This window comes from Brassica napus, chromosome C5 (genome assembly GCF_020379485.1).
Source record: "Brassica napus cultivar Da-Ae chromosome C5, Da-Ae, whole genome shotgun sequence".
Classification (NCBI taxonomy): domain Eukaryota; kingdom Viridiplantae; phylum Streptophyta; class Magnoliopsida; order Brassicales; family Brassicaceae; genus Brassica; species Brassica napus.
In genome coordinates, this window is record NC_063448.1 from 51,641,631 (window position 1) to 51,667,429 (window position 25,799).

The following is a 25,799-nucleotide window of genomic DNA, read 5'->3' on the forward strand; positions in this document are numbered from 1 at the left end:
AAGAGGATTGTGATCTCTTCTTATAGCTTCCACTCTATTTTGCAAGTGAGAGTAATGCTTCGGATACAAAATATCATCATGAACATGAACGGAGGGGTCCATAAAGATGACAAGGTTATGTCGCATGTTTACCATCGATATGAAAGATCCAAAATTAAGAGCCAAATTGTCAAAACATAAGCTCGAATCCTTGAAACTGTCTCTTCTTTTATCTACAGTAGCAACTTGAGAAGAACACAAAATTTGGGGATCTATCTCTATAAGATAAATTTCCACCAATTTTGACCTGTGATAGTATAACAGTGGCTGTTAACTTGTTAAACAGAGAAGAGAAACAACCTGCCACCAAAATGTCGAGGAGGTTAAACAAATCAACACAACACAAAAACCGCCGCTTCACAAGGATCTGGAACTTACGACAAAACCGTCGTTCCACCAGGATCCAACATGTAACACCCCCGAACCGTCCTAAGCATAGGTCGACCCACCGGCGAACAATCAAACAAGAACATGACCGACGGACGACCCACACCTAGGGTTGGAGATGAAAGCCCAATCTGCCAGCCAACAATCAAACAAGAACATGACTGACCGTCCAACCCAACACCATGGTCCGGAAGCGCTACGTGGCGGGTTAGGAAGGATCCGGTCAGAGTCACAAAATTTACTCCACGACCTCGACCAGTTCCTCCACTAACTCGTCTCGCTGCGTCAAGGCACAAGGCTTTGCAACCCATACCTAGAGTTAGTTTTTTCCGTTAGATCGAGGCCTAAGGCTTTTCAACCCGTACCATGACCTAACGTTGTGTTAGACCGGACTAGTCAAATATCAGAGTACTCATGAAGCGCATATAAAACATTTATTTTATTTATTCAAGAAATATCCATACATTGAAATAATTCAAGACTGGGCCCGGCCTAATGCCAAATCGAGCCACCAAAACACATAACACAATACTGTTTACAAAAGGCATGAAATCTACTCCGGCGGTCCTAACGTCCAGCACCAAGCTATCCGATCATCCTTACCTATAGCGACCTGCAAAAAGGAAAACAGAGTTGGATGAGTAACCTAGTATTACTCAGTGAGCTGGCGGCCTCTGCCCGCAACCTAGACTCTAACCCAGACAACCTAAAATAACAATCAATCTAGTCCTAACATGCAATAAAAGCTAAGGCTAAGCAAACTGTTACTAAGTTAGACTTGGCCTCCTGCCATAATCTAGCTTCAAGTAACGGGAACCTGCATTAAAACAAGTCAACAACCAATTCCTAGTTAACCATATATACGCTTGAGTTCAATACTCATGTAGTGTTAGACACTTAGACTATACAAGTATCTTGAGCCGGTCGACCAACAATCAAACAAGAACATGATCGGCCAACCAATGATACCGCATAGCTTTAATATCCACCACCCTTCACAAGCAATCCCTCGAACACATACAGGCCAACGTCAGGCCTACATTAACCAAATACACACCAAGCCTAATCTGGTACCTAAACCAGACTTAGGACTTAATATCAGAACCTGCAAACAAATCAACCACAACCACAACAATAATAAGATAGTAACTATCAATGACTCGATCGTACTCGTAACACCGTATATCGGTGCTACATTAACTCGAGGGTTCCATAACCCTCTACGACACACTAACACAACACTCTAACCTGGGCCCTGGTGACTTCGTGTTCCTCCTCATCATCCTCGGCAATATCCTATCTCCCTATCACAAAGACTAGGAGAAGGAGCTTTCAACCGAACGTGGCCCACAGTATAGTCGGGTCACCGCGCGACAGCCCCAGTACAGTCAAGCCACTGCCGGTTGTTACAAGACGATCGCGGCCTACAGTACGTTCGGGTCACCGCGAGACAGCCCACAGTCCTTCGGCTTACTGCCGGTTATTACCTTGTCGTGCAACCACTCAGCCATAGGCCATGACCCCGTCTCTCTAAGTGCTCTCGATCCAGCGAATAAGGGGTTTCCTTGAACCCGCTGGGTACGAGGTCGAGGAAACACTAATCAACCCCTAAACATGCCTAGCAAGGTGGGGTACACACAAGCTATATGGCATCACACTCTAACTCTACAACACTAACAACAATATCACACAACAACTCAACCAGCTAGTCACTCCCTTACCAAGAGATGACTAACCTCAATCAACAAGATTAATTAAACGAGCAAGCATTTAATTAAATCTACTCAATCAATCTACTCAATCAAACCGTTACCCAGATAGTTCGGCCTCCTGCTACGACACTATCTTTAAAGATAACGGGAACCTGTACTCAGCCATATCAACACGCAAGAATAGAAAACATGATACATCCTATCCCTAGTCCTAGTCAGGTTATCAACTCAGTCTTAATTCCATTCATCTCAGCTTAGCCCTTGCTAAACTGAGTCCGGTTCCATAAATAAAATAACCCTAAGGACTCTACCATTCAATAGAGTGATCATTCCAATCTATATGCTACTCGATCTACCCTAAATTCCAAATGGAATTCACACAAAACCAACTCACACTGTTCTAGGCGAGAAGCAGCTGGTTGATAGGAGAGGACGTGGCCAAAACCCAAGATGAACGTCTTGACTGGACTGGACTGATATCGACTTGGACAGAACCTCGGCTTCACCATGAAGAAACTGATAGGCCTCGACAGGCTGATCTGGACTCGGACAGAACCTCCTCTAGCTTCTGGACAGTTCTTCGGACTTCCCGGCGGAGTATCGAGCAGAACTTCGACTGATCTGAACCCGTAGAACTGAACTAACTCCGGACAGCATCTCAACTTGATCATCAAAGGAACTGAGTGGCCTGGAAGAATTCAGTTGGACAGAACCGTCCCTAGGCGCTGACTCGAAATCAGTAGAGAACTGACGTCGAAAACTCTCTAAAACTCTCGAAATAGCTCGGAATCACTTGCTTTTTTTTTCTACTTTTCTCTCACTTTTTTAACTTGGTTTGGACATGTCTGGATGTGATGAAATGAGCTGGGGTCGTGGGCTATTTATAGAAGACAGCAGGCAATCAGATTCAGGTTGGTGGCCGCCCGTGTGTCGCTTCGCATGGCTCCGAACGCATGCGCGGCGACACCTCGTGCTCCACATGTCTGGCTGCATGTCCAGGACACATGCAGGACGCTAACACTCCTCCCAGATGTCAGGCTGCATGACTAGAGCTCATGCAAAGCGCCACAGCAGCACACACATGTCGATCAGCATGCTTCGGTTGCATGCGCGGAGACACCTCGTGCTTGGTCGATCCACCTCGTGCTTCTACATGTCAGGCTGCATGTACAGCTTCCATGCACAGCGACACCTCGAGCTTCTGGAGACACTCAGCTTGTTAGATGCTTGACACCACGTTCTGAACCCATGCAACGAGCCACCTCGAGCTTCTCGGTCCATTCGTCTGATTTCGGTCCTTCCGGTAAATTTCTGATCCACAATTAACCCCAAATATTTTTTCGCTCCCGTTCTGATGGTCTGAATACTTTTCATAAACTCTAAAATATTTCTGACCTAGATGAAAAATATTTCCCGAGCCTCTGGCTTCCTCGAAAAATTTCATAATACCGAAATTAAGGTTTTTGCCCAATTTCAGGTTTTCCCATCGTGCTTGCTTCCCGTCCTGCTTAATTCCCGTCCTTCTTAATTCCCGTCCTGCTTCCAATGTCTTCGAAATAATATTCCGCTGATACGAAGTTTGGAAAACTTCGTGCTGAAGAAACGTCATTCTTCCCAAACGTTGAGCTTCTAAATCGTCGTGCTTCCAAAAATATTGTGCTTCCAAAACATCCGTCTCATCAATCTAGGACATCTTCTAACTATGGTCGAGCAACTTATTCGACTCATAGTTCACTCACGATCACTTCTTCGCCCACCTCGTACTTTAAAACTTTTCGATCGATCCTTATTGCCCGCGACTCGACCACCACAAAGACACTCGACCATTTTTCTTTTTTTTAACGGGTTCCTACACAACAACTCTCAAAAACTCGGGTCAGAATTCATAGAAACCCGAGTAAATAAACTCAAATCGTCAAAAAATCACCGGATCTGACCCAAGAAAAATCAACTCAACTCATTATGACCAGAAAACACATAAAAAAAATACGAAAGAATAACAGAAAAGAACAAAAAACAAAAAACAAAAAAAAGGAAAAAAAATGGATGGTTCCCGGCGACCGCGCCACGAGGCAGCGGCCATCAGAGAGAAAGAAGAGGTGTGTGTGAGTTACCTATCGTAAATTAAGAGTTAATACACATCCAACTAGTTGAAACTTGAAATTATTAATAATTTTGGATTTGGTGAGGTACTAAGGTTATTATAGAGATTGTTGTAGAAGAGTGTTTTTGGTGGTCGGGAAGTTTTGAGTCGTCAACCTAAACAATTCTAAGACTACCCACAATAGAGATCATGTTGAAAATCAGTTTCAAACAGTTGAAATCTTTGCAATGAGTGTGTTATAAATTGAGTTAATCTAGGTGGCATCAACACTCGTTGCAAAATTTCAACTGTTGAAACTAATTTTTTTTTGTCCAGTGCTGCCATATGTCGTTTTTTTATTGGCTGTGCAAATTTCTTTTGTTTTTTATCCTCACCCAATAATTCAAATACATTTATTACATAATAAAACTTTTTAAAAAATATCAAAATTCAAGGTTTTTAATATAAAAATAGAGAGTACGCTCATTTCATTTGGATACAGGAAAAAATGTCTTTTTTCTTTATAATCAACTAATTTAATGTTTTATTCCTTTTTTTTAAATGAATTCTAATAATAATTATTTTTAAAAATAAGCTAAATATAATAATTTAAATAAATATTATTAAAAGTTATGTTATTTTAGTTTTTAAGTTAATTATTAATATGTAATTATTATGTTGTAAAAAACAAAAATATGAATTAAGAGTTGTGGAGTAGGGTGTTGAATTTTGTAAAACAAACCATTGTAGAGGTTTAGAATGAAATGAGTGTTGAATAAATTAGGTGGACGAGAGAGAAGATTATGTGGAATGTTAAAATGAGAAAATAAGAGCAGCATTAACACAGGTTCTTAACTGTGTTTCTTAAGCAAATTAGTTTTTTTTTTTTAAATGAAAAATAGATATAAACTGAAGACACGGTTCTTAATCAAGGGAAAGAGGAAACGTCTCTTAAGAGACAGGTATCAAAAAATCAGTGAGGAAGCGGGGGAGCGAGGGACTTGAAGTTCGAAGGAATTAGTTTAACCTTTGGTTTAGTTTCCTTTTTCTAGATTTACTTTTTTTTAATTCTGGTTTAGTTTTGTAAAACAGAATATATTTGTAAACTAGAATTAAATTAATAAAATAAAATAAAATAAAATTTATTAATTAGTAATTAATTTGCAATTTAATTATTAATTAATTTGATTTAATTATTAATCAATTCGATTCAATCCATAATAGCTAATTACTATATATTATGATTTGGTTGAAATGTATGGCGTAAATTTGGACGTGATGAAAACAACAACTGAGCTCGGATGCTGCTTTCAAATTATTATCGTTTATTTTACTAATCTTTGCTTTATGTTTTTTTTAAATGTATGTTTAAAATGTTATCTTTTACTATGTTTTATTTAATCAATAAATTTTAAGTTTAATAAAAAAATGTTTAATAATTTTTTTAAGAACCCTAAATTAAGATATTTGCATTGTAGCGTATAAATGTTTAGATCTCTTAATGTAGTCTCTTAACTCACATTTATTACTTGAAAGTATTAAAAAAAATAAGAAATCCTAAATGGATCTTTCGAATAATCATGCTCTAAAGGTATTGAAAATGGAGAGAGTGTTCAAACCATCGTACATGGTCTAATGCATATATTTGAGTCGTCTAGGGTTTCTCTACATAGTGACGTGTAGTTTTGCTATAACCAATTAATGAAACTTAACGCGCCGATCTGAGCAGAAAATATATGCATTAGAGTAGTTTAGGGTATGATTAACCCTGGTCTCTTAGCCGATGTTCTTATTTCATGATTTGACTTTTTTTTTGTTTTTTTTGTTTTTTACATTTTTCGGCTAAGAGACGGCTCTTAGGGCATCATTAACCCAGGTTTCTTAGCCGAGATTCACTTTTTTGTTTATTTCCTTTTTTTACACTTTTCGGCTAAGAGACGGTACAAGACCATCATTAACCTCAGTTTCTTAACTGGAGTTCTTAGCTTCGGCTAAGAGACGGTTCTTAGCTTTTCTTAGATTTTAACTAAGAAAAGTTAAGAACCGTCTCTTAAATAAGAGATATAAGAGCCGTCTCTTAGCCAAAGTGTTAAAAAAAACAAAAAAAATGTCAAATCATGAGTTAAGAACCCCGGCTAAAAGACTGGAGAGTTCTTTGCATCGACCATTGTTTTGTTTTTTGTTTTACACTCAAACATGGACAATTGTAGGAATAATATCCAGGGAGCATCCCAACATCTGGTAGTTTTGATCTCATGTTAAATTTGACATAGACTTCCAACTTAAAATCAACTTACAATAATTCGATTGGTTCTAAATTTTTATATATTAGTTCATTAATTCTTCAATTACTGAGTGTGAAATTTTCATTCATTCATTAACTTATCAAACATTGCAATTTCAGTTTTTAGTTAGAACAAAAAAAATATTTTTTCCATTTTCATTCATTCATTAATATATATGACAGTAATTAAAGTTGGTTTGAGATTGGTGTGATGTGTATTGTAATCTCTAATGCATTTTAAGGGAAGTCTGGACGATGAGATGTAAGTAATTTCATATCAATGACGATCATATCTGTAAGACATCAAATAAGTGTGATGTTTAAGAGTGAACAGACTCTGTGCTGATGATGGTCCGCTTTAGTCAAACCGTGTGAGATTACGTAATAGTTGCATGGATTAGCAACTCTAAAGTCCTTTTTAAATGTATACTAGATTTTGACCCGCGCTTGAAAAGCGCGGATATTTTTTGTTGTCCATTTGATAAAATTTGAATAAATTTATAACTTTTTATTAGGAATAAATGATTTTAAACTTTCTCTATTATAATGTTTGAATTTTAAATAGTATTTTCATATCCAATCGAGACATACAGTATGTTGTGAACAGCCATGAATTAATCAAGAAGACAATAGAGAACAAAACATATTGAGGCAAATACCCGTTTAGGGTTTTTTATTATTGTGTGAATGAATAATCTTACAAACCTTTAGACTCATATTTATAGCAGCCTCAAACCCCGATTTCCTTTTTTTAGAAATACATACTTATTTAGAAAAAGTAAATTTTCCAAATCGTCCGATCCACGAGTGCTGGGCTTTTACTGGTGCACAGAGATTTAAGACACACATATGCAACATAGTCAAACCGATAGATTCAATAAATCTGTATATAGTCCTATTTTGAATTTAATAAAACAAAATATGATAAAAATACGGTAAAAGCCAAAACATGCTATTAACCCGCTATCATTTTTCAGGTTTTCAGGTACTTATGATCTTTGGCAAAACTTAAATATATGAACCGACCTATCCATGCTACATACTCAAATATTACATGTATTTTACATGTATTTGAATTATGATTCCAAACTGATCCGAACATGAAAGAACCCATCTAAACCTGAATAAAAAAAATCAAATATCTATTTGGGTCCAAATGTTTAGAATCCAAATAACCAAGATAGAAAGGAACCGATCCGAATACTTGAGTACCCAAACCTATTTTCTCATTATATTTTGTGTGTATTTTATAAGTTTTACATTTGTTAAATTGATATGGTTTAAGATTTATTTGATAGATTTTTTTAACTAATTCAATAGAACATATTTGTAAGATTTCTCATAGTTTTTAAACTTTATTAATATTTTTTTTATTATAATACATTCTATAAAAATTAAGTTAACATAATATAAATATAATTTTATTTTAACATATGATATGCGATTTATCAAATTTAATTTTGTAAATATTTGAAACTATATAAGATGTCATGATACAATGTTTAATGATATTATTAGTACATGTATAAAATATGGAATATTATTTTAGCTTTAATATGATTGTGATCTTAGTGATATTAATATCCCACACATATCACAATGATTGTGATCCCACGAAATTAGGGGTGTTCGTTAATTTTTATGGTAACACAATTAATATCTCACGAACATCACAATTTTTCATAGGTAGTTAGAGTTATTAATTATGTATAATTAGAGTGATTAATTGTAGGACCAAAAAAAAATAAGTGTAACAAAAAAGTCCAAACAACTTTCATAAGTAGATTTATTAAAACTCCTTCCCTTTTAATAGTATTGATTGTAGACTTTGTTTTATTTTTTTTGCTAAAAATAGACAAAAAAAAGTTTACAATACAGTTAAAAAAAACTTTAGAGTTTGTTTATAATAGTCCAATCGTTTGACCAAAAGTGAATACTGATGGTATATTCCCGCCAATTAAGAAAAGCAAAACAGAAAAAAAAAAAAAAAGAGAACGATTAAGGTGAACAATAATGTGTTTATTGATTGTACTAATGAATAATTTATAATTTTAAAATCTGTATACATTTATTTCTTAAACATCCAAATTTTTAGTTCTTAATGAAATTAGGTTGAGAATTTTCTAAACCTAAAAAGTAGTGTATGTACTAAATCCTAACAAATGTGTCCTTTTGTTTCGGCACCTAAATAACGAAGTTGAAGTCACTAGAATCAGCATACTCCATGCCACGTACATAGGCCTCAATATCATGTGGAACACAAAACTCCTGTTTAGAAAAAAATTATTTTCAATATCGTACTGCATTGTTTCTGCCCATAGAATTTGTGGTAAGCCACGATCGATTAATACACATATTTATTCATATAAAATAACGAAAAATAGGTGGATACCATGCCTCATCTTTTTTTTTTTTAATAAGTTTGATCGGCTAATCTGGTCGGCTCCACGTATTGGATTAGTCCGAAAGAGTATCACACTGTCTAGCCCGAATTTAGAATATTTTCCTATTAATGCCAAAAATGAACTAATTGTCTGTTACGGTTTACCATGTTAACCACATGGACTAAACCAAACCTAACCTGACCAAATAATGATAATTTTCGAAGAAAAATGAACTTAAAACTGATGTAAATATACACCAAACACCAAAAAAATTACCACTAGGCTACCATACCACCGCTTTGCTTATATAACATGGTATGATACATAGATACCATGCATCATCGTCGTTCCAGTCGAGTTTATGGAGTTTATTATTGGATCTTTAATTTAATATAATCAGTTTGTGTTTAAAAAAGCCATGCATCATCGTACTTCATGAAATATGCAATATGTTATCTAGCACTAATATTCAAGTTGATGTTAAAACAAAATAAAAATTCCAAGTCCTTTTAAATTATATTGTAGTCTTGTAGAGTACTTGTGATTATAAAAGTTATCCTAGATCGTCACTGGTCAATGGTTGCATCATCGTCCTTCATGAAATATGCAATATGTTATCTAGCACTAATATTCAAGTTGATGTTAAAACAAAATAAAAATTTCAAGTCCTTTTAAATTATATTGTAGTCTTGTAGAGTACTTGTGATTATAAAAGTTATCCTAGATCGTCACTGGTCAATGGTGTGTTATTTTGATTGCAAATGTTGGATCCACTGCCGGCTCTAATGTATGTTGTGCAGGTCATGAACTTTCTCAAGAAACTTATTGTAAAGATGCTTAAGATAGGTTGGTTTCAGCCTCGAATAGGTTGGTTTCAGCCTCGAATTCGGGTCCTAGGGACGAGAATGGTGATCAGAGCAGCAGACAATTGTTGCATCTCATGGAAGCTAACAAGGAGGAAGGTTTAGATACCTTTGAGGTGGAAATGAAAGATAAAGAAGAGTCTGCAGAAGAAGAAGAAGAATATGCAGAACCTAGAGAAATTCTTGGTGTAAACTCGTCTCTGATTATAATAACAATGGAAGTTTTGGAAAGAAGCAGAAAGGTTGGGAGGAAAAGAGGAAGATGAAGAGGACAATTTCGAATGCTAGTTATATTGTTGGACGTGTGAATTACAGAGTTGAGCTGCTTGAAGCTTGGCGATGAAAAAAAAAGATTACATTCGTTCATGTTTTTGATCCAACTTTGGGATTTTTCTTGATTTTGATTTTGTGGGAGGTTGCTTGTGTATCAAGAAATGCTGCATGCTATCTGCATATAGTGTCAAAGCTAAGTTTTTGGCTTCTCTTCCTTAGGTTATAACTTGAAAGAAGGGCAGAGTGTGTATCTTTCCAGGAGCCGTAACTTGTCTTCATCACAGAAGACGTATGTTCATGTCAAATGATCTTTACAAGGATTGATAAAAAAAAAAACTTTGATTGATCTTATAATCCTAAGTCACAAGGATAAACTACAGGTATAAGATGAATGAATGCAAGATTATTAAATATACCTGTGGAATACATTTTGTCCTTTTCTTCTCAGAGGCTGTTATGTAACTTGTGTTTGAATAGGAAATACTACAGAGAACTAGTTACCATACTATTCAAAACTACTCGGATGAATTTTAATTTCCTTGATAGTAATTAATGATTAAACAATGCATGTATCAAATCTCTGAGAGGACTCACCTTGATCTTCTGCTAGTCTCAAATAAGTGAGAACAAGTGTGTGTGTGTGTGTGCTGACGAAGATTCGCTTAATCAAATTGTATGAGCTTAAAGTAATTAACCTGCATTAGCAACATCATAGTCCTTTTTTTGTGTTTATAAGACTTCAAAATTTTAAAACCTAATAAATCATATTCTCTTATGGAAAAACTCCTAAAACTATTTTTAATGTGGAAACATAAGTATTATTGTTTTACCAAATTGACCATGCATTTTATCATTGATGATTATTACACATAGAACATATATCACATATTACAATTACAATAACAATCCATTTTCCAGGACAAGCATCATATCATCACATGAGGGGCAAGTCTTAGAATTTATTAGCTGGAAGAGAAACGACAGTAAATCTTAAGTAAATAAACAAGCAACTATATTCAAGCAGAAGCTGATTATTTCTTAGTCAACGCAACGACAAGAGTGACACTCGTTTTGTTTCTGCAGCTCGCGTGTTGTGTCACATGGCGAGCATTGATGTCTTGAGATTTTACATGATTTACTTGCCATTTTCATACTCATTTGAATCACTTAGAATACATTTAGAGTCAAATTTGGTGCATAGCATATGCATGTGTGGTATTGTAGGTTTGGTGAGGCTAAGTTGGAGATATGAAGGTTTGGACAAGAAAAATGGACTTGATGGAATTTGAGTAGATGAGATGGAGTGAAGCTGATGCGGCGCGGGCATGAACTGCGGTCTCAAACCGTCCGCAATATGATCCGAGAGACCCAGCCCGTGGGGACAAACCGCGGCCTAGCTTCGCAGCCTTAAGCTGTCCGCGGTGATGGACGCGCCAAGCGACGCGGACGACGGGCGCGGGTCAAGCCAAGCCGCGGAATTTGACCAGAGGCATCATGTTCTGAAGCGTGTACTGCGGCCGTGTAACGCGGCTGGGAGCCGTCCGCGGCCGTGTAACGCGGACTGAGGCCATCCGCGGCCGATGCCGAAACTGACTTGACCACTTGTTTTTCGGGTCAAACCCGGGCTTGTTGGGTTGACCCGGTTCGAGTTTTAAACACTATAAGCACCTTCAAGACCTATTCTGAGGATCTATCTCATTTTTCTCTCAAGAACATTGCCTCCTTTGTAAAAAAGCTTGAATCTTTATATCATAATCTAAGGAAGTTCTTCATATTATATCTTGTTTCTCTTTCTCATAAACATGATGAGCCTTGAATCCATCATGGGTTTGAGCTTTCTCATGGAGTTTAGAGAGTAGATTCTCCTTGGATTCATGGGTTAAGGTAGATTAGGGTTATTAAGTGTAGATTTAGGGTGTTTTATTGTAGATCCTTCTTATTCCTTGCTTGTTGAGTGATCTTAATGCTATTTTAGAGTTGGCCTCTCTAAAATTGAGCTCTAGACATTTCATACCCGAAAGGTGTTTGATGAAATGTCTGAACCAACTCTCCTAAGCTTTTAACACTCTTTACCAAAGAGATTTGTTGTTAAAGGTGTTAAAATGGCTAATAGACTTGATTTTAATGATTGCTTAGATAATATTCAACCAAAGAGATTTGATGCTTGAGTTATCTTAGTGAATGAACATCCATCTAGAGATAGAGTTTGTTTAGGATTGTGTCTAAGCCTAAGGTTGATAGATTGATTGAATGTTGCCACCTTTAGATTGAACCTTGATCATTTTATATCAGTTATCCTTACCATGGATCCATCCTTAGTATTTGATTGAATTCTTGCACTTATTTCTTGATTGGATTTGAGATCACCTTGTTTATATTTCTAGGATATTAGTTTGTTACAAATCATATATCTTCTTGTTTGCTTAGATTAGGAAGGTTTGTGTATTCTTGGTGTTATAAGTCTCTAGTTCTCTGTGGATTCGATCCTAAAATGCTACAATGACATACCATTCGATTGTGGTATTGTTGGCACATTAGGTTAATTGGTGTGTGCTTAAACGCGTAATCAATTTGGCGCCGTTGCCAGGGAACTAAGTAGATTTGTCATTAGGATTTCAAACTTTCTTGAGATTAAGCTTTATTTTCTTATGCTTTGTTTTGCTTTTGTATAGCTACTAACCTCTTCTTCTAGCTTTTGTTATTTGTAGAGATGGCTTCAAGCTACTCTGAGAAGCCACAAGAAGAGGAAGAGACATTTGAAGATCACATTGAAGATCAGCCATATGTGAAGCCACCACCCTTTGATATACGCATACTCACACCAGATCAGAGAGTGGAGTTACACCGGCTTCAGAGAACGAAAGAGTATTGGGGCAAGCCAATAAGACACCTAGCACAAATGGTCCGGATACACCTTATTAGGGATAGAGCAGAGTTTGAAAGAAGAGATGTTACTCAGTATGAGTTTGATGCTGCTTGTGCCCTTGATGAGATAATGTATTGGGTTCCACCACCCCAGCTGGCAGGTACAAGCATTTCTACTTTAGAACTTAAACATGAGGAAATTTGCTTGCCTTGTGGTGAGGATAGCGCCCCTGATCTTGATTCTCTTGTGCTCATAAATGAATGTCTTGATCTGATATGTGAAACTAGGAAACTAGATGAATTGAGAGTAGAAAAACTTGCTAAAGATCACATTGAAGTTTGCTTTGTCAAGAACTATATTTGTGCTTCATTTGATCTTGAGTCCAACTTTTTGCTGCTTGAGAATTCTAGACCTCTTCTTGAACTTGCTGATTTAGGGGATGAACTTGATGTGGATAAGTTCTTGCTTGAGATAGAAAACCCCCATGCTGAAAACTATCATGAGAATGTGAACATTGTGTATTATTTGATTGATGGAGATAGAGTTGACTACTTTGTTAAAACCTCGTTTGAACCTGTAGTTGATTTTGTGTTTCCACCTAATGCTTTTGATTCTCATGATCATCTGAACCTCAAGGAGCATTTCATAACTCATGTCATATCTTTAGTGAAGCTCTTTGAGGAAAAATCTGTCTATTTTCTATGGACAGTAGTGTGTTTCTTTGCACACTTGGTTTCTTGTTCTTGTAGGAGAAAGACCAAAGGTGCATTGGCTCAGCCTTTTGATACTTATGATTAGCAAGCACACAAAGTCAAGCTAGAGACTTAAAACAAGCTCACTTGGGAGGAAGTCCCATGGTATCCTTTGTATATATTTTTTTATATATCTTTTTCTTGCTTTAGTGTGTTTGAATAAGCTTAGGGACAAGTTTGGGGGAATTCTCAAAAATTCCCAAAGATCATGTCGAAAATTCCAAGGCGACAACAAGTCCTCCCTCCTCATTTCCCTTCTATCATGACAGCCAACTTCAAGTAAGTGCATTCCACCCTTGTAAATACTTAGCTCTTTCATCTTTTATTTCTCCTTTGATCTCTCTTTCGAGTTTACTCTCACACAAGAGACTGTGTGAAGTAAGTTTGGGGGGAGAGTCTACTATCTCATATTGTGTTTTCTTTTGTCTACTTGTCATTGAGTCTCATGCATTCCATTGTGCATACCTATCAAAAAAAAAATGAAAAATTTAGTAGCATCATTTGCATTATTAGGATCGAGTCTAGAGCATTTAGGATTGCATCATCCATAGGGGGTAAGGATTAAACCTACATTGCAAAGAACTCATGTTTAGAACTCAATTTGATATCCTTTGTAATCATGGCAAGTTGCTTGAGCGTCTTTTGAAAAACTTGTAAACTTCGAGCCTTGTAAACTCCTCTTGAAACTCATTGATTGTTGAAACCTACTCATCTTTGAAGCCAACTCCAATCTTAATTGAACTAAATGAACTTAATGCTCCTTGCTTATGGTCTCTTGAGTGCTAAGTCATGGCTTCATACGCACTTGAGTTTGTCTCTCCAATTTTATCAATTCTATTCATCTTTTGACAACTCAAGTGGTAGTACACTCCTTAAACCCTTCCTTCCTTTCAAGCCATCACTAATTGTTGAGTGAGGTCTTTTTGGAAAGTTTTACATGTGCATAATGTTGAGAGTAATCGGAACGACAATGTTTAGTCTCCATTATTGCTAGCTATAAGACTCACATTGTCTAGCTTCTAGGATGAGATGATTTTGATTTGAGAATTTGATCTTGGGAGTGTGAGCAAAAGTATGAAAAAGAGTGAAAAGAAAGAGTGCTAAAGAGTGTACAAAAAGAGTCTAAAAGAAAATTAGTCACTAGGGACAAGTGAAGAGAGAATAAAGAAAAAAGTGAAAAATCCCTAGTTGACAAAGAAAAGAAACAAAGAGGTCAAAGTAGAGAGAGTGTCTTTTAAGTGATCTTAGAGTTTTGGGTGAGTGAAAAAAAAAAAAGAGTTTGTCATCGGGAAATAAGAGTAGAACTTGTATAACATTTGGGAAAAGGATAGAACAAAATAGATTGAGCATTGTATGCATAAATTGTTCCTTTTCTTAGATATATTATGCATAATGTCAAGACTACTAAGTTTTTGAGAGTAAGTCACCTTAAATAAATAAATCATTTAAGCCTCTTGATTCACTATGCATTCTAGCCATTTCATTCGAAACCAAATGATTTGGACCAATTGACCATTTACAAGAATTCACCTATGATTTTGCTAAATGAATGTGAGAGTTGGTTGATTTGTTTGTTTGTGGATCCATGATTATGAGTGTAGAGATCAAAGGAGTTAAGATAGGCCTAAAGAAGTTAGAGTTGGAAAAAGTCTTTGCTCTTGCTATTTGATATTATTACACTAGGATATCAAGTTGATGGTTAAGAAGAGTTCTTTTGGTGATGAGCCCCCGCCTTCAAACTTCTTCTCCTTCTTTGCTTTGAAAGTTTACTTGTGGACAAGCAAAAGTCTAGTTTGGGGGAGTTGATGTCTTGAGATTTTACATGATTTACTTGCCATTTTCATACTCATTTGAATCACTTAGAATGCATTTAGAGTCAAATTTGGTGCATAGCATATGTATGTGTGGTATTGTAGGTTTGGTGAGGCTAAGTTGGAGATATGAAGGTTTGGACAAGAAAAATGGACTTGATGGAATTTGAGTAGATGAGATGGAGTGAAGCTGATGCGGCGCGGGCATGAACTGCGGTCTCAAACCGTCCGCAATATGATCCGAGAGACCCAGCCCGTGGGGACAAACCGCGGCCTAGCTTCGCGGCCTTAAGCTGTCCGCGGTGATGGACGCGCCAAGCGACGCGGACGACGGGCGCTGGTCAAGCCAAGCCGCGGAATTTGACCAGAGGCATCATGTTCTGAAGCGTGTACTGCGGCCGTGTAACGCGGCTGGGAGCCGTCCGCGGCCGTGTAACGCGGACTGAGGCCATCCGCGGCCGATGCCGAAACTGACTTGACCACTTGTTTTTCGGGTCAAACCCGGGCTTGTTGGGTTGACCCGGTTCGAGTTTTAAACACTATAAGCACCTTCAAGACCTATTCTGAGGATCTATCTCATTTTTCTCTCAAGAACATTGCCTCCTTTGTAAAAAAGCTTGAATCTTTATATCATAATCTAAGGAAGTTCTTCATATTATATCTTGTTTCTCTTTCTCATAAACATGATGAGCCTTGAATCCATCATGGGTTTGAGCTTTCTCATGGAGTTTAGAGAGTAGATTCTCCTTGGATTCATGGGTTAAGGTAGATTAGGGTTATTAAGTGTAGATTTAGGGTGTTTTATTGTAGATCCTTCTTATTCCTTGCTTGTTGAGTGATCTTAATGCTATTTTAGAGTTGGCCTCTCTAAAATTGAGCTCTAGACATTTCATACCCGAAAGGTGTTTGATGAAATGTCTGAACCAACTCTCCTAAGCTTTTAACACTCTTTACCAAAGAGATTTGTTGTTAAAGGTGTTAAAATGGCTAATAGACTTGATTTTAATGATTGCTTAGATAATATTCAACCAAAGAGATTTGATGCTTGAGTTATCTTAGTGAATGAACATCCATCTAGAGATAGAGTTTGTTTAGGATTGTGTCTAAGCCTAAGGTTGATAGATTGATTGAATGTTGCCACCTTTAGATTGAACCTTGATCATTTTATATCAGTTATCCTTACCATGGATCCATCCTTAGTATTTGATTGAATTCTTGCACTTATTTCTTGATTGGATTTGAGATCACCTTGTTTATATTTCTAGGATATTAGTTTGTTACAAATCATCTATCTTCTTGTTTGCTTATATTAGGAAGGTTTGTGTGTTCTTGGTGTTATAAGTCTCTAGTTCTCTGTGGATTCGATCCTAAAATGCTACAATGACATACCATTCGATTGTGGTATTGTTGGCACATTAGGTTAATTGGTGTGTGCTTAAACGCGTAATCAAGCGTACTTATCAAACAAGATATCGATAACATCTTCTCCAAAATGAGCAATAAGCATTGGTTCAGTAACGGCTCTTATAGATTTGGCTTCATTGTATCCCGCTTCATAGTTATATTCTTCGTTGTTGTCGCAGTTACTATGGCCAAGATCAAATCCATGTGTTTCTAAGTCATTGATTTCAAAAGAACCTTCGTTTTGTATCACTTCTTTGAGTTCTTGCTCGTTCGGATCATAAAATGGCATGTTGAATGCATCCAGTTTTGGTTTACTCACTAGGCCATGTTAATAAAGAGATTGTTGTGATTTTTCTTTTTTTGGACAACAGATTGTTGTGATTAATAATAGTTATAAGTTATAACTAATGAACAATTTGGTTATATATATATATATACCTCGAAGACTAGGTCACCGAGAGATTTTGATAGCAGTGTCCAAACGTGACAACAATCTCTATAAAATTGATCACTGTTAAGAGTGTTTCTACCGATGAAGGTAAGAACCATCCGTCCATTAGAGACAATTTCTTCAGAACGTAACGTTAGAAACATTGAGAAATCTCGTTGAAACTGATTCAAGTAAGCTTTGTATGCACTTTGAGGACTTGAGTTTGATATGTACACATTTTCCTTATTATTTTCGAGATTTTCTGGAACCTATAATTATAAAAACACAACTCCGCCGTTTAATTATCAAATAACTCAGTTTTATGTAAATGAAAATGTTATAACAGCGTCTAAAATTACCTTAGAGAGCCAATGGAGAGCGTATGAGGAGTGTATAAAATGGAGGCTATTGCGAGAGAAGAGTGATTACGCGTTTAAGCACACACCAATTAACCTAATGTGCCAACAATACCACAATCGAATGGTATGTCATTGTAGCATTTTAGGATCGAATCCACAGAGAACTAGAGACTTATAACACCAAGAATACACAAACCTTCCTAATCTAAGCAAACAAGAAGATAGATGATTTGTAACAAACTAATATCCTAGAAATATAAACAAGGTGATCTCAAATCCAATCAAGAAATAAGTGCAAGAATTCAATCAAATACTAAGGAGAATCCATGGGTATTGGGAATTGACTTCAAGTAACTAAGATCCAATCTAGGTGACAAGCTTTCAATCAGAGTAATCTCTTAAGTCTAAACACAATTTTAGACAAGTCCTATGTCTAGGTAAATGTCCATTTGCTTAGAAATCATTAAACATCAAATGTCTTTGGCTTAATTCAATCAAGCAATCTTTAAGTTCAAGTTTAATAACTATCTAGCAATTTTAACATCAAGTGTCCTTGGCTAATCTCACTAGAGCTTAGTTGAGATGATTCAAACACTTCATCTAATCATGTCTGATGAGAAGTGTTTAGAAATCAGGTTTAGAGTGATCAAGACTAAACAAGCATTAAAAATACTCAACAAGCAAGTTTATACAAGGATCTAATACAATAACACCATAGATCTTCACTAAGTTACTCTAATCTCCCTAACCCATGAATCCAAGGAGTGTCTACTCTCTAAACTCCATGAGAAAGCTCAAACCCATGATGGATTCAAGCCTCATCATGTTTATGAGAAGGAGAAACAAGATATAATATGAAGAACTTCCTTAGATTATGATATAAAGATTCAAGCTTTTTTTACAAAGGGAGGCAAGTTCTTGAGAGAAAAATCAGATTCTTACTCAGATTAGGTCTTAAAGGTGTTTATAGATGTCTAAAAACGAGCTGGGTTAACCCAACAAACCTGGGTTAACCCACAAAAACATTGATATTTTTCTCCGTAGTGACCAGAAAAGGTCGCTACCAGAGGTCACTACGGTCTGTAGCGACTTGTCATGCCCGCTACGTGTGGCCGCTAGGATACTTAGACGATTTTTTGCATTCTTGAACTCATAGCGACCTCATGAAGTCGCTATGGCTGGCCGCTGTAGAAGGCGCTTGAAGTCCTGAACGCATAGCGACCTCATGATACGCCTCAGCTCTATCTTCTGTACCGACCATCTTTTGCCGCTACGCCTGGCCGCTAGGAGCCTTCAACGACTCATCTTCATTCTTTGGACTCAAAATCCCTCCAATGGTCCTCTAACTCATCCATGGTGCTCTCCAACACCTGATATGTACAAATGCAATGATATGCAACCTAAATGTGTCTAAATGATGCTCTAAATGACCAAACCATGCAAGAATAAGAAGTTAAAAACATGTAAATTCACAAGATATCAACTCCCCCACACTAGTCCTTTACTTGTCCTCAAGTAAACTTTCAAGTCCTAAGAAGGAAGAAGTTTGAAAAAGGGAGCTCATAGCCAAAAGACACACATCCTAGCTCTTCTACAACATTCCAAATGATCATAGCAAACAATCATTGGTCATTCTTTTATCAGTCTAGCTTCTCAATGCCTATCAAACTCTTTTTATTTCTTTATACAAAGTGCAATGCTCATCAATCAACAAGTAACTTCAACCAATTCTCACATTCATTCACACACACACACACAAGGTGGATTCTCACAAATGGGCACATGATCTCAATCACTTGTCTTGGTAGATTAATGGTCTTTTATGAATGAAAAGAAAGGTTCAAATACAATCTTTTTAATGGTGGTAATCACTCAAGAACAAGGAGCATGATCATTATGCAAAATTTATCTAAGACTAGGAGCAATTCATGCATACATAGCTCATTCTCATCATTCTACTCTTCTTCCTAAGTGATTACAAATTCTACCCATCTTTTATATTTCAAAACCCAAGTATATACACTTCACTCACATTTCTCACCAAGTGAACTCTCTCTTTTTTTTTTTTATTTATATGATCAACCAACTAAGAACTTGACACTCTTTTCCTTTCCCCATTATGATCTTTCATTCATTTTTTTTTTTACTTTGGGGAATTCTAATTGACACACTTAAGAGTTTTTCTTCTTTTATTTTCTTGGTTCCTATTGGTTTTCTTTTCTTATTGACACTCTTTGATCTTTTTTTTTTTTTTTTTCTCTCAAACCCAAGATATAACAACTTAAAAACACACAAACTCACTCACCATCCTAGATGCTAGTTCAAATGAGGATCTTATGCTAGCAATAGATGAGAACAAACATATGTCGCTCCCAATACTCTCAAGATTTTGCACATAACAAGCTATCAATAAGAGACCTCACTCAACAAATCAATATTGGTTTCAAAGAATGGCAAGGGTTCAAGGGTAGGGGACTGCCATTTGGGTTAATCAAAGGATAATACATGGAATAAGATAACCCAAATGTGTATGAAATCCATGATCAAGTATGCAAGTGCCCATATGCAAGAGAGATTAAATTCATTATGCCCAAGTTCAGTTTGTAATTGGTTTCAAGAACAATGTCAATATCATATGAGCCACATGTTTCAAAAAGAGTTTTCAAGGCTCAAGAGATGCTTGTAGATATGTTCTTTTCATGGCAATTTCAATCATGGCTCCCTATGCATAATTCAAAACACACAACTTCTTTTTAAATATTTTTTTTTTTTTTTTTTCTTTTTTGATTTTTTTTTTAATTTAGAAATGACAAGAAAATCCAAAATGCAAATCATTAAAATCCACACAAATGCAAAGTGCTAGATATGTCAAATGCAAATCATCCAAATAAAAACAAGCAAAATGATCAGTTTTTATAGTACCTCCACCACACCCGAATCACACAGTCTCTTGTGTGACTTTGAATTTGGAGTGGTTTACATGATAGGTAAAATAAAAATTACTAGAAATGTGGAGAGATTTTAAACCGGATTAGAGTAGTTACCTTGTGACTGTAGCGACATGAGCATGTCACTATGGATATGTCGCTACGGTCCTTAGCCAAATATTGCATTCTCCTCGTTTTGTCGTAGCAACATGAGGATGTCGCTATGCACGTCGCTAAGGTTGTCCGTAAAGGGTTACAGCGACATGTGTGGGTCGCTATGAGCATGTCTCCACCGCACTTGTGTTTCTTTCCTAGCCTCTTTTGAAACCTTTCCTTTTCCTGAGCACCTTCCAAACTGAAATCACACACAATTCACACAAACAAACACACAAACAAGGATAGTTCACACAATTTATTAAAAACATTCACACATATATACAAAGGATACTCTTGGGATTTCCTCCCAAGTGAGCTTGTTTTAAGTCTCTAGCTTGACTTTGTGTGCTTGCTAATCATAAGTATCAAAAGGCTGAGCCAATGCACCTTTGGTTTTTCTCCTACAAGAACAAGAAACCAAGTGTGCAAAGAAACACACTACTGTCCATAGAAAATAGACAGATTTTTCCTCAAAGAGCTTCACTAAAGATATGATATGAGTTATGAAATGCTTCTTGAGGTTCAGATGATCATGAGAATCAAAAGCATTAGGTGGAAACACAAAATCAACTACAGGTTCAAACAAGGTTTTAACAAAGTAGTCAACTCTATCTCCATCAATCAAATAATACACAATGTTCACATTCTCATGATAGTTTTCAGCATGGGGGTTTTCTATCTCAAGCAAGAGCTTATCCACATCAAGTTCATCCCCTAAATCAGCAAGTTCAAGAAGAGGCCTAGAATTCTCAAGCAGCAAAAAGTTGGACTCAAGATCAAATGAAGCACAAATATAGTTCTTGACAAAGCAAACTTCAATGTGATCTTTAGCAAGCTTTTCTACTCTCAATTCATCTAGTTTCCTAGTTTCACATATCAGATCAAGACATTCATTTATGAGCACAAGAGAATCAAGATCAGGGGCGTTATCCTCACCACAAGGCAAGCAAATTTCCTCAAGTTTAAGTTCTAAAGTGGAAATGCTTATACCTTCCAGCTGGGGTGGTGGAACCCAATACATTACCTCATCAAGGGCACAAGCAGCATCAAACTCATACTGGTTAACATCTCTTCCTTCAAACTCTGCTCTATCCCTAATAAGGTGTATCCGGACCATTTGTGCTAGTTGTCTTATTGGCTTGCCCCAATACTCTTTCGTTCTCTGAAGCCGGTGTAACTCCACTCTTTGATCTGGTGTGAGTATGCGTATATCAAAGGGTGGTGGCTTCACATATGGCTGATCTTCAATGCGATCTTCAAATGTCTCTTCCTCTTCTTGTGGCTTCTCAGAGTAGCTTGAAGCCATCTCTACAAATAACAAAAGCTAGAAGAAGAGGTTAGTAGCTATACAAAAGCAAAACAAAGCATAAGAAAATAAAGCTTAATCTCAAGAAAGTTTGAAATCTTAATGACAAATCTACTTAGTTCCCCGGCAACGGCGCCAAATTGATTACGCGTTTAAGCACACACCAATTAACCTAATGTGCCAACAATACCACAATCGAATGGTATGTCATTGTAGCATTTTAGGATCGAATCCACAGAGAACTAGAGACTTATAACACCAAGAATACACAAACCTTCCTAATCTAAGCAAACAAGAAGATAGATGATTTGTAACAAACTAATATCCTAGAAATATAAACAAGGTGATCTCAAATCCAATCAAGAAATAAGTGCAAGAATTCAATCAAATACTAAGGAGAATCCATGGGTATTGGGAATTGACTTCAAGTAACTAAGATCCAATCTAGGTGACAAGCTTTCAATCAGAGTAATCTCTTAAGTCTAAACACAATTTTAGACAAGTCCTATGTCTAGGTAAATGTCCATTTGCTTAGAAATCATTAAACATCAAATGTCTTTGGCTTAATTCAATCAAGCAATCTTTAAGTTCAAGTTTAATAACTATCTAGCAATTTTAACATCAAGTGTCCTTGGCTAATCTCACTAGAGCTTAGTTGAGATGATTCAAACACTTCATCTAATCATGTCTGATGAGAAGTGTTTAGAAATCAGGTTTAGAGTGATCAAGACTAAACAAGCATTAAAAATACTCAACAAGCAAGTTTATACAAGGATCTAATACAATAACACCATAGATCTTCACTAAGTTACTCTAATCTCCCTAACCCATGAATCCAAGGAGTGTCTACTCTCTAAACTCCATGAGAAAGCTCAAACCCATGATGGATTCAAGCCTCATCATGTTTATGAGAAAGAGAAACAAGATATAATATGAAGAACTTCCTTAGATTATGATATAAAGATTCAAGCTTTTTTTACAAAGGGAGGCAAGTTCTTGAGAGAAAAATCAGATTCTTCCTCAGATTAGGTCTTAAAGGTGTTTATAGATGTCTAAAAACGAGCTGGGTTAACCCAACAAACCTGGGTTAACCCACAAAAACATAGATATTTTTCTCCGTAGTGACCAGAAAAGGTCGCTACCAGAGGTCACTACGGTCTGTAGCGACTTGTCATGCCCGCTACGTGTGGCCGCTAGGATACTTAGACGATTTTTTGCATTCTTGAACTCATAGCGACCTCATGAAGTCGCTATGGCTGGCCGCTGTAGAAGGCGCTTGAAGTCCTGAACGCATAGCGACCTCATGATACGCCTCAGCACTATCTTCTGTAGCGACCATCTTTTGCCGCTACGCCTGGCCGCTAGGAGCCTTCAACGACTCATCTTCATTCTTTGGACTCAAAATCCCTCCAATGGTCCTCTAACTCATCCATGGTGCTCTCCAACACCTGATATGTACAAATGCAATGATATGCAACCTAAATGTGTCTAAATGATGCTCTAAATGACCAAACCATGCAAGAATAAGAAGTTAAAAACATGTAAATTCACAAGATATCAAAGAGCCTAGAGTAAAAGGAACCTGGTGCTCCATAGACGAAACACGATGCTTGGTTTGTCATCATGATCTCCTTGTTGAAGAAGGGCACGAACTTGAACGTTGTGTTGAAATCGTTTTCTGGAAGATCATTGAGACAACAGTCGATTTCTGGAGGGTTTTGATTCGAGTTTTGGCACAACACATTGATGGTGTTGATGATCTCAGAGATAGCCAAAAACGTGTTTTGCCCCGAGGAACAACCCAATTCAGCAACTTTGATATAGTTAGGGAAGTTTAAATTCATCATCATTTCTTCTGTGTTTCCTACCAAGACTGGTTTGGCCATTGATAAAACTCTTCTCTGTGAACCAAACAAAGAGTTAAGTAATATCTCGAGACTATAATCATGTTTCCAAAAACAAAACAAAAAATTCGTCCACGGTTGATTGAATCACAATTTCATATAAGCAAGTCTAGATTATTCTTCTTATATAGCACCTCTTACCATTTGTTGGTTAATATTTTAAATTAAATATTCACCATAATGAAATGATAATTTCGTTCCTTCTGATTTACCAAATAAGATTAATTTTGTTATTTAAGCTAAAAGGAAAAGAATACTGAAGAACCTGAAGTAGAGAATTGGCGGAGTAACTGTTGGCTCCAACTCCACCACTCATACGTAAAGCTTTCACAAATGCATACTCATCGTCACTCTTTTCATCAGTATACCTACATCGCGGAATACATAGATTAGTAGTGGACATGGACATGCAATATTAACTAGCATATATATATATATATATGTAAATGTATTGTGAATTTGTGAAACAGTTAAATCAAACAAAATAAGTGTACTAGGTGTTGTAATTATGAATTAGAGAGACGAACCTCAAGGAATGAACGGTATCGTTGAATCTTGAATCCATCTTTTATCGTACTTATTAATGGTATGACTCAATGAGAGTTATTTGAAGATATGTGTTGAAAATGCAACTCGCACTTCAATTTATAGAGAAATGGAACTTAATCAAGTAGCATACTAAAAAGAAAAAAGTAGAATCTTAGCATATAAAAAGAACAAATACATGAAACACAGCCATGTGTAGCAAAGCCGATGCCCTTTGTGATAAATTAATGCCACTAATAGATACTTAACACTAGACCCAAAAAACAAATTCTATAGAAGATTCATCCAGATTTTATTTTTTTTGTTGACTTTAATTCAGTTAAGATAAGTTTACAATTGAAAGGACGTGATAGTAATTATTAGTAATTATAGCAATGTTGGTGTTATATTTAGATGCGCGTGTGTGAGTTTTTTTTGAGGATGTTTAGTTTCGAGCCATAAGAAAATAAAGTTAAAACAATAAGTTTTTTTACAAAAATAAATCTAAAAAAATCACCAGTAGGCGATATAAAAACCTCAAAAGAGCATATAGATAGAATCCACCAAAAATTGAGATAGTAGTAACCAACAGACTGTTTTGTACTAATTCTCAAGGCGTAAGCATTACTGACCAACCTTCTCATTGAATAGTTGTTGCAACCAAAGAGAACATGGCGAGTCAAAGAGGATTGTGATCTCTTCTTATAGCTTCCACTCTATTTTGCAAGTGAGAGTAATGCTTCGGATACAAAATATCATCATGAACATGAACGGAGGGATCCATAAAGATGACAAGGTTATGTCGCATGTTTACCATCGATATGGAAGATCCAAAATTAAGGGCCAAATTGTCAAAACATAAGCTCGAATCCTTGAAACTGTCTCTTCTTTTATCTACAGTAGCAACTTGAGAAGAACACAAAATTTGGGGATCTATCTCTACAAGATAAATTTCCACCAATTTTGACCTATGATAGTATAACAGTGGTTGTTAACTTGTTAAACAGAGAAGAGAAACAACATGCCACCAAAATGTCGAGCAGGTTAAACAAATCAACACAACACAAAAACCGTCGCTTCACAAGGATCTGGAACTTACGACAAAACCGTCATTCCACCAGGAGCCAACAACTCTCAAAAATTCGGGTCAGAATTCATAAAAACCCGAGTAGATAAACTCAAATCGTCGAAAAATCACCGAATCTGACCCAAGAAAAATCAACCCAACTCATTATGATCAGAAAACACATACAAAAAATACGAAAGGATAACAGAAAGGAACAAAAAATAAAAAAAAGGAAAAAAATGGATGATTCCCGGCTTCCGCGCCAGGA

At 36.4% G+C, this 25,799-nt stretch overlaps 1 protein-coding gene across 1 annotated transcript; it reads right to left on the reverse strand.

Annotated features, from left to right (window-relative positions):
• Positions 1-22,711: 22,711 nt before the first annotated feature.
• LOC125587903 (salicylate/benzoate carboxyl methyltransferase-like) lies at positions 22,712-24,935 on the reverse strand. Its single transcript, XM_048759261.1, has 3 exons — positions 24,468-24,935; positions 24,206-24,308; positions 22,712-23,937 (listed from the first exon to the last, which is right to left on the reverse strand). Exons 1-3 carry the CDS (start codon positions 24,503-24,505, stop codon positions 23,584-23,586), a joined length of 495 nt encoding a protein of 164 aa, XP_048615218.1. The 5' UTR covers positions 24,506-24,935; the 3' UTR covers positions 22,712-23,583.
• Positions 24,936-25,799: the final 864 nt, after the last annotated feature.

Excerpts from the sequence above, each read along its gene's own strand:
- LOC125587903 (XM_048759261.1), bottom strand. The coding sequence starts at position 24,505 with ATGGATTCAAGATTCAACGATACCGTTCATTCCTTGAG. Across the intron at positions 24,309-24,467 it reads GATACCGTTCATTCCTTGAG|GTATACTGATGAAAAGAGTG; the intron begins GTTCGTCTCTCT and ends TCCGCGATGTAG. Across the intron at positions 23,938-24,205 it reads CCGCCAATTCTCTACTTCAG|AGAAGAGTTTTATCAATGGC; the intron begins GTTCTTCAGTAT and ends TTTGGTTCACAG.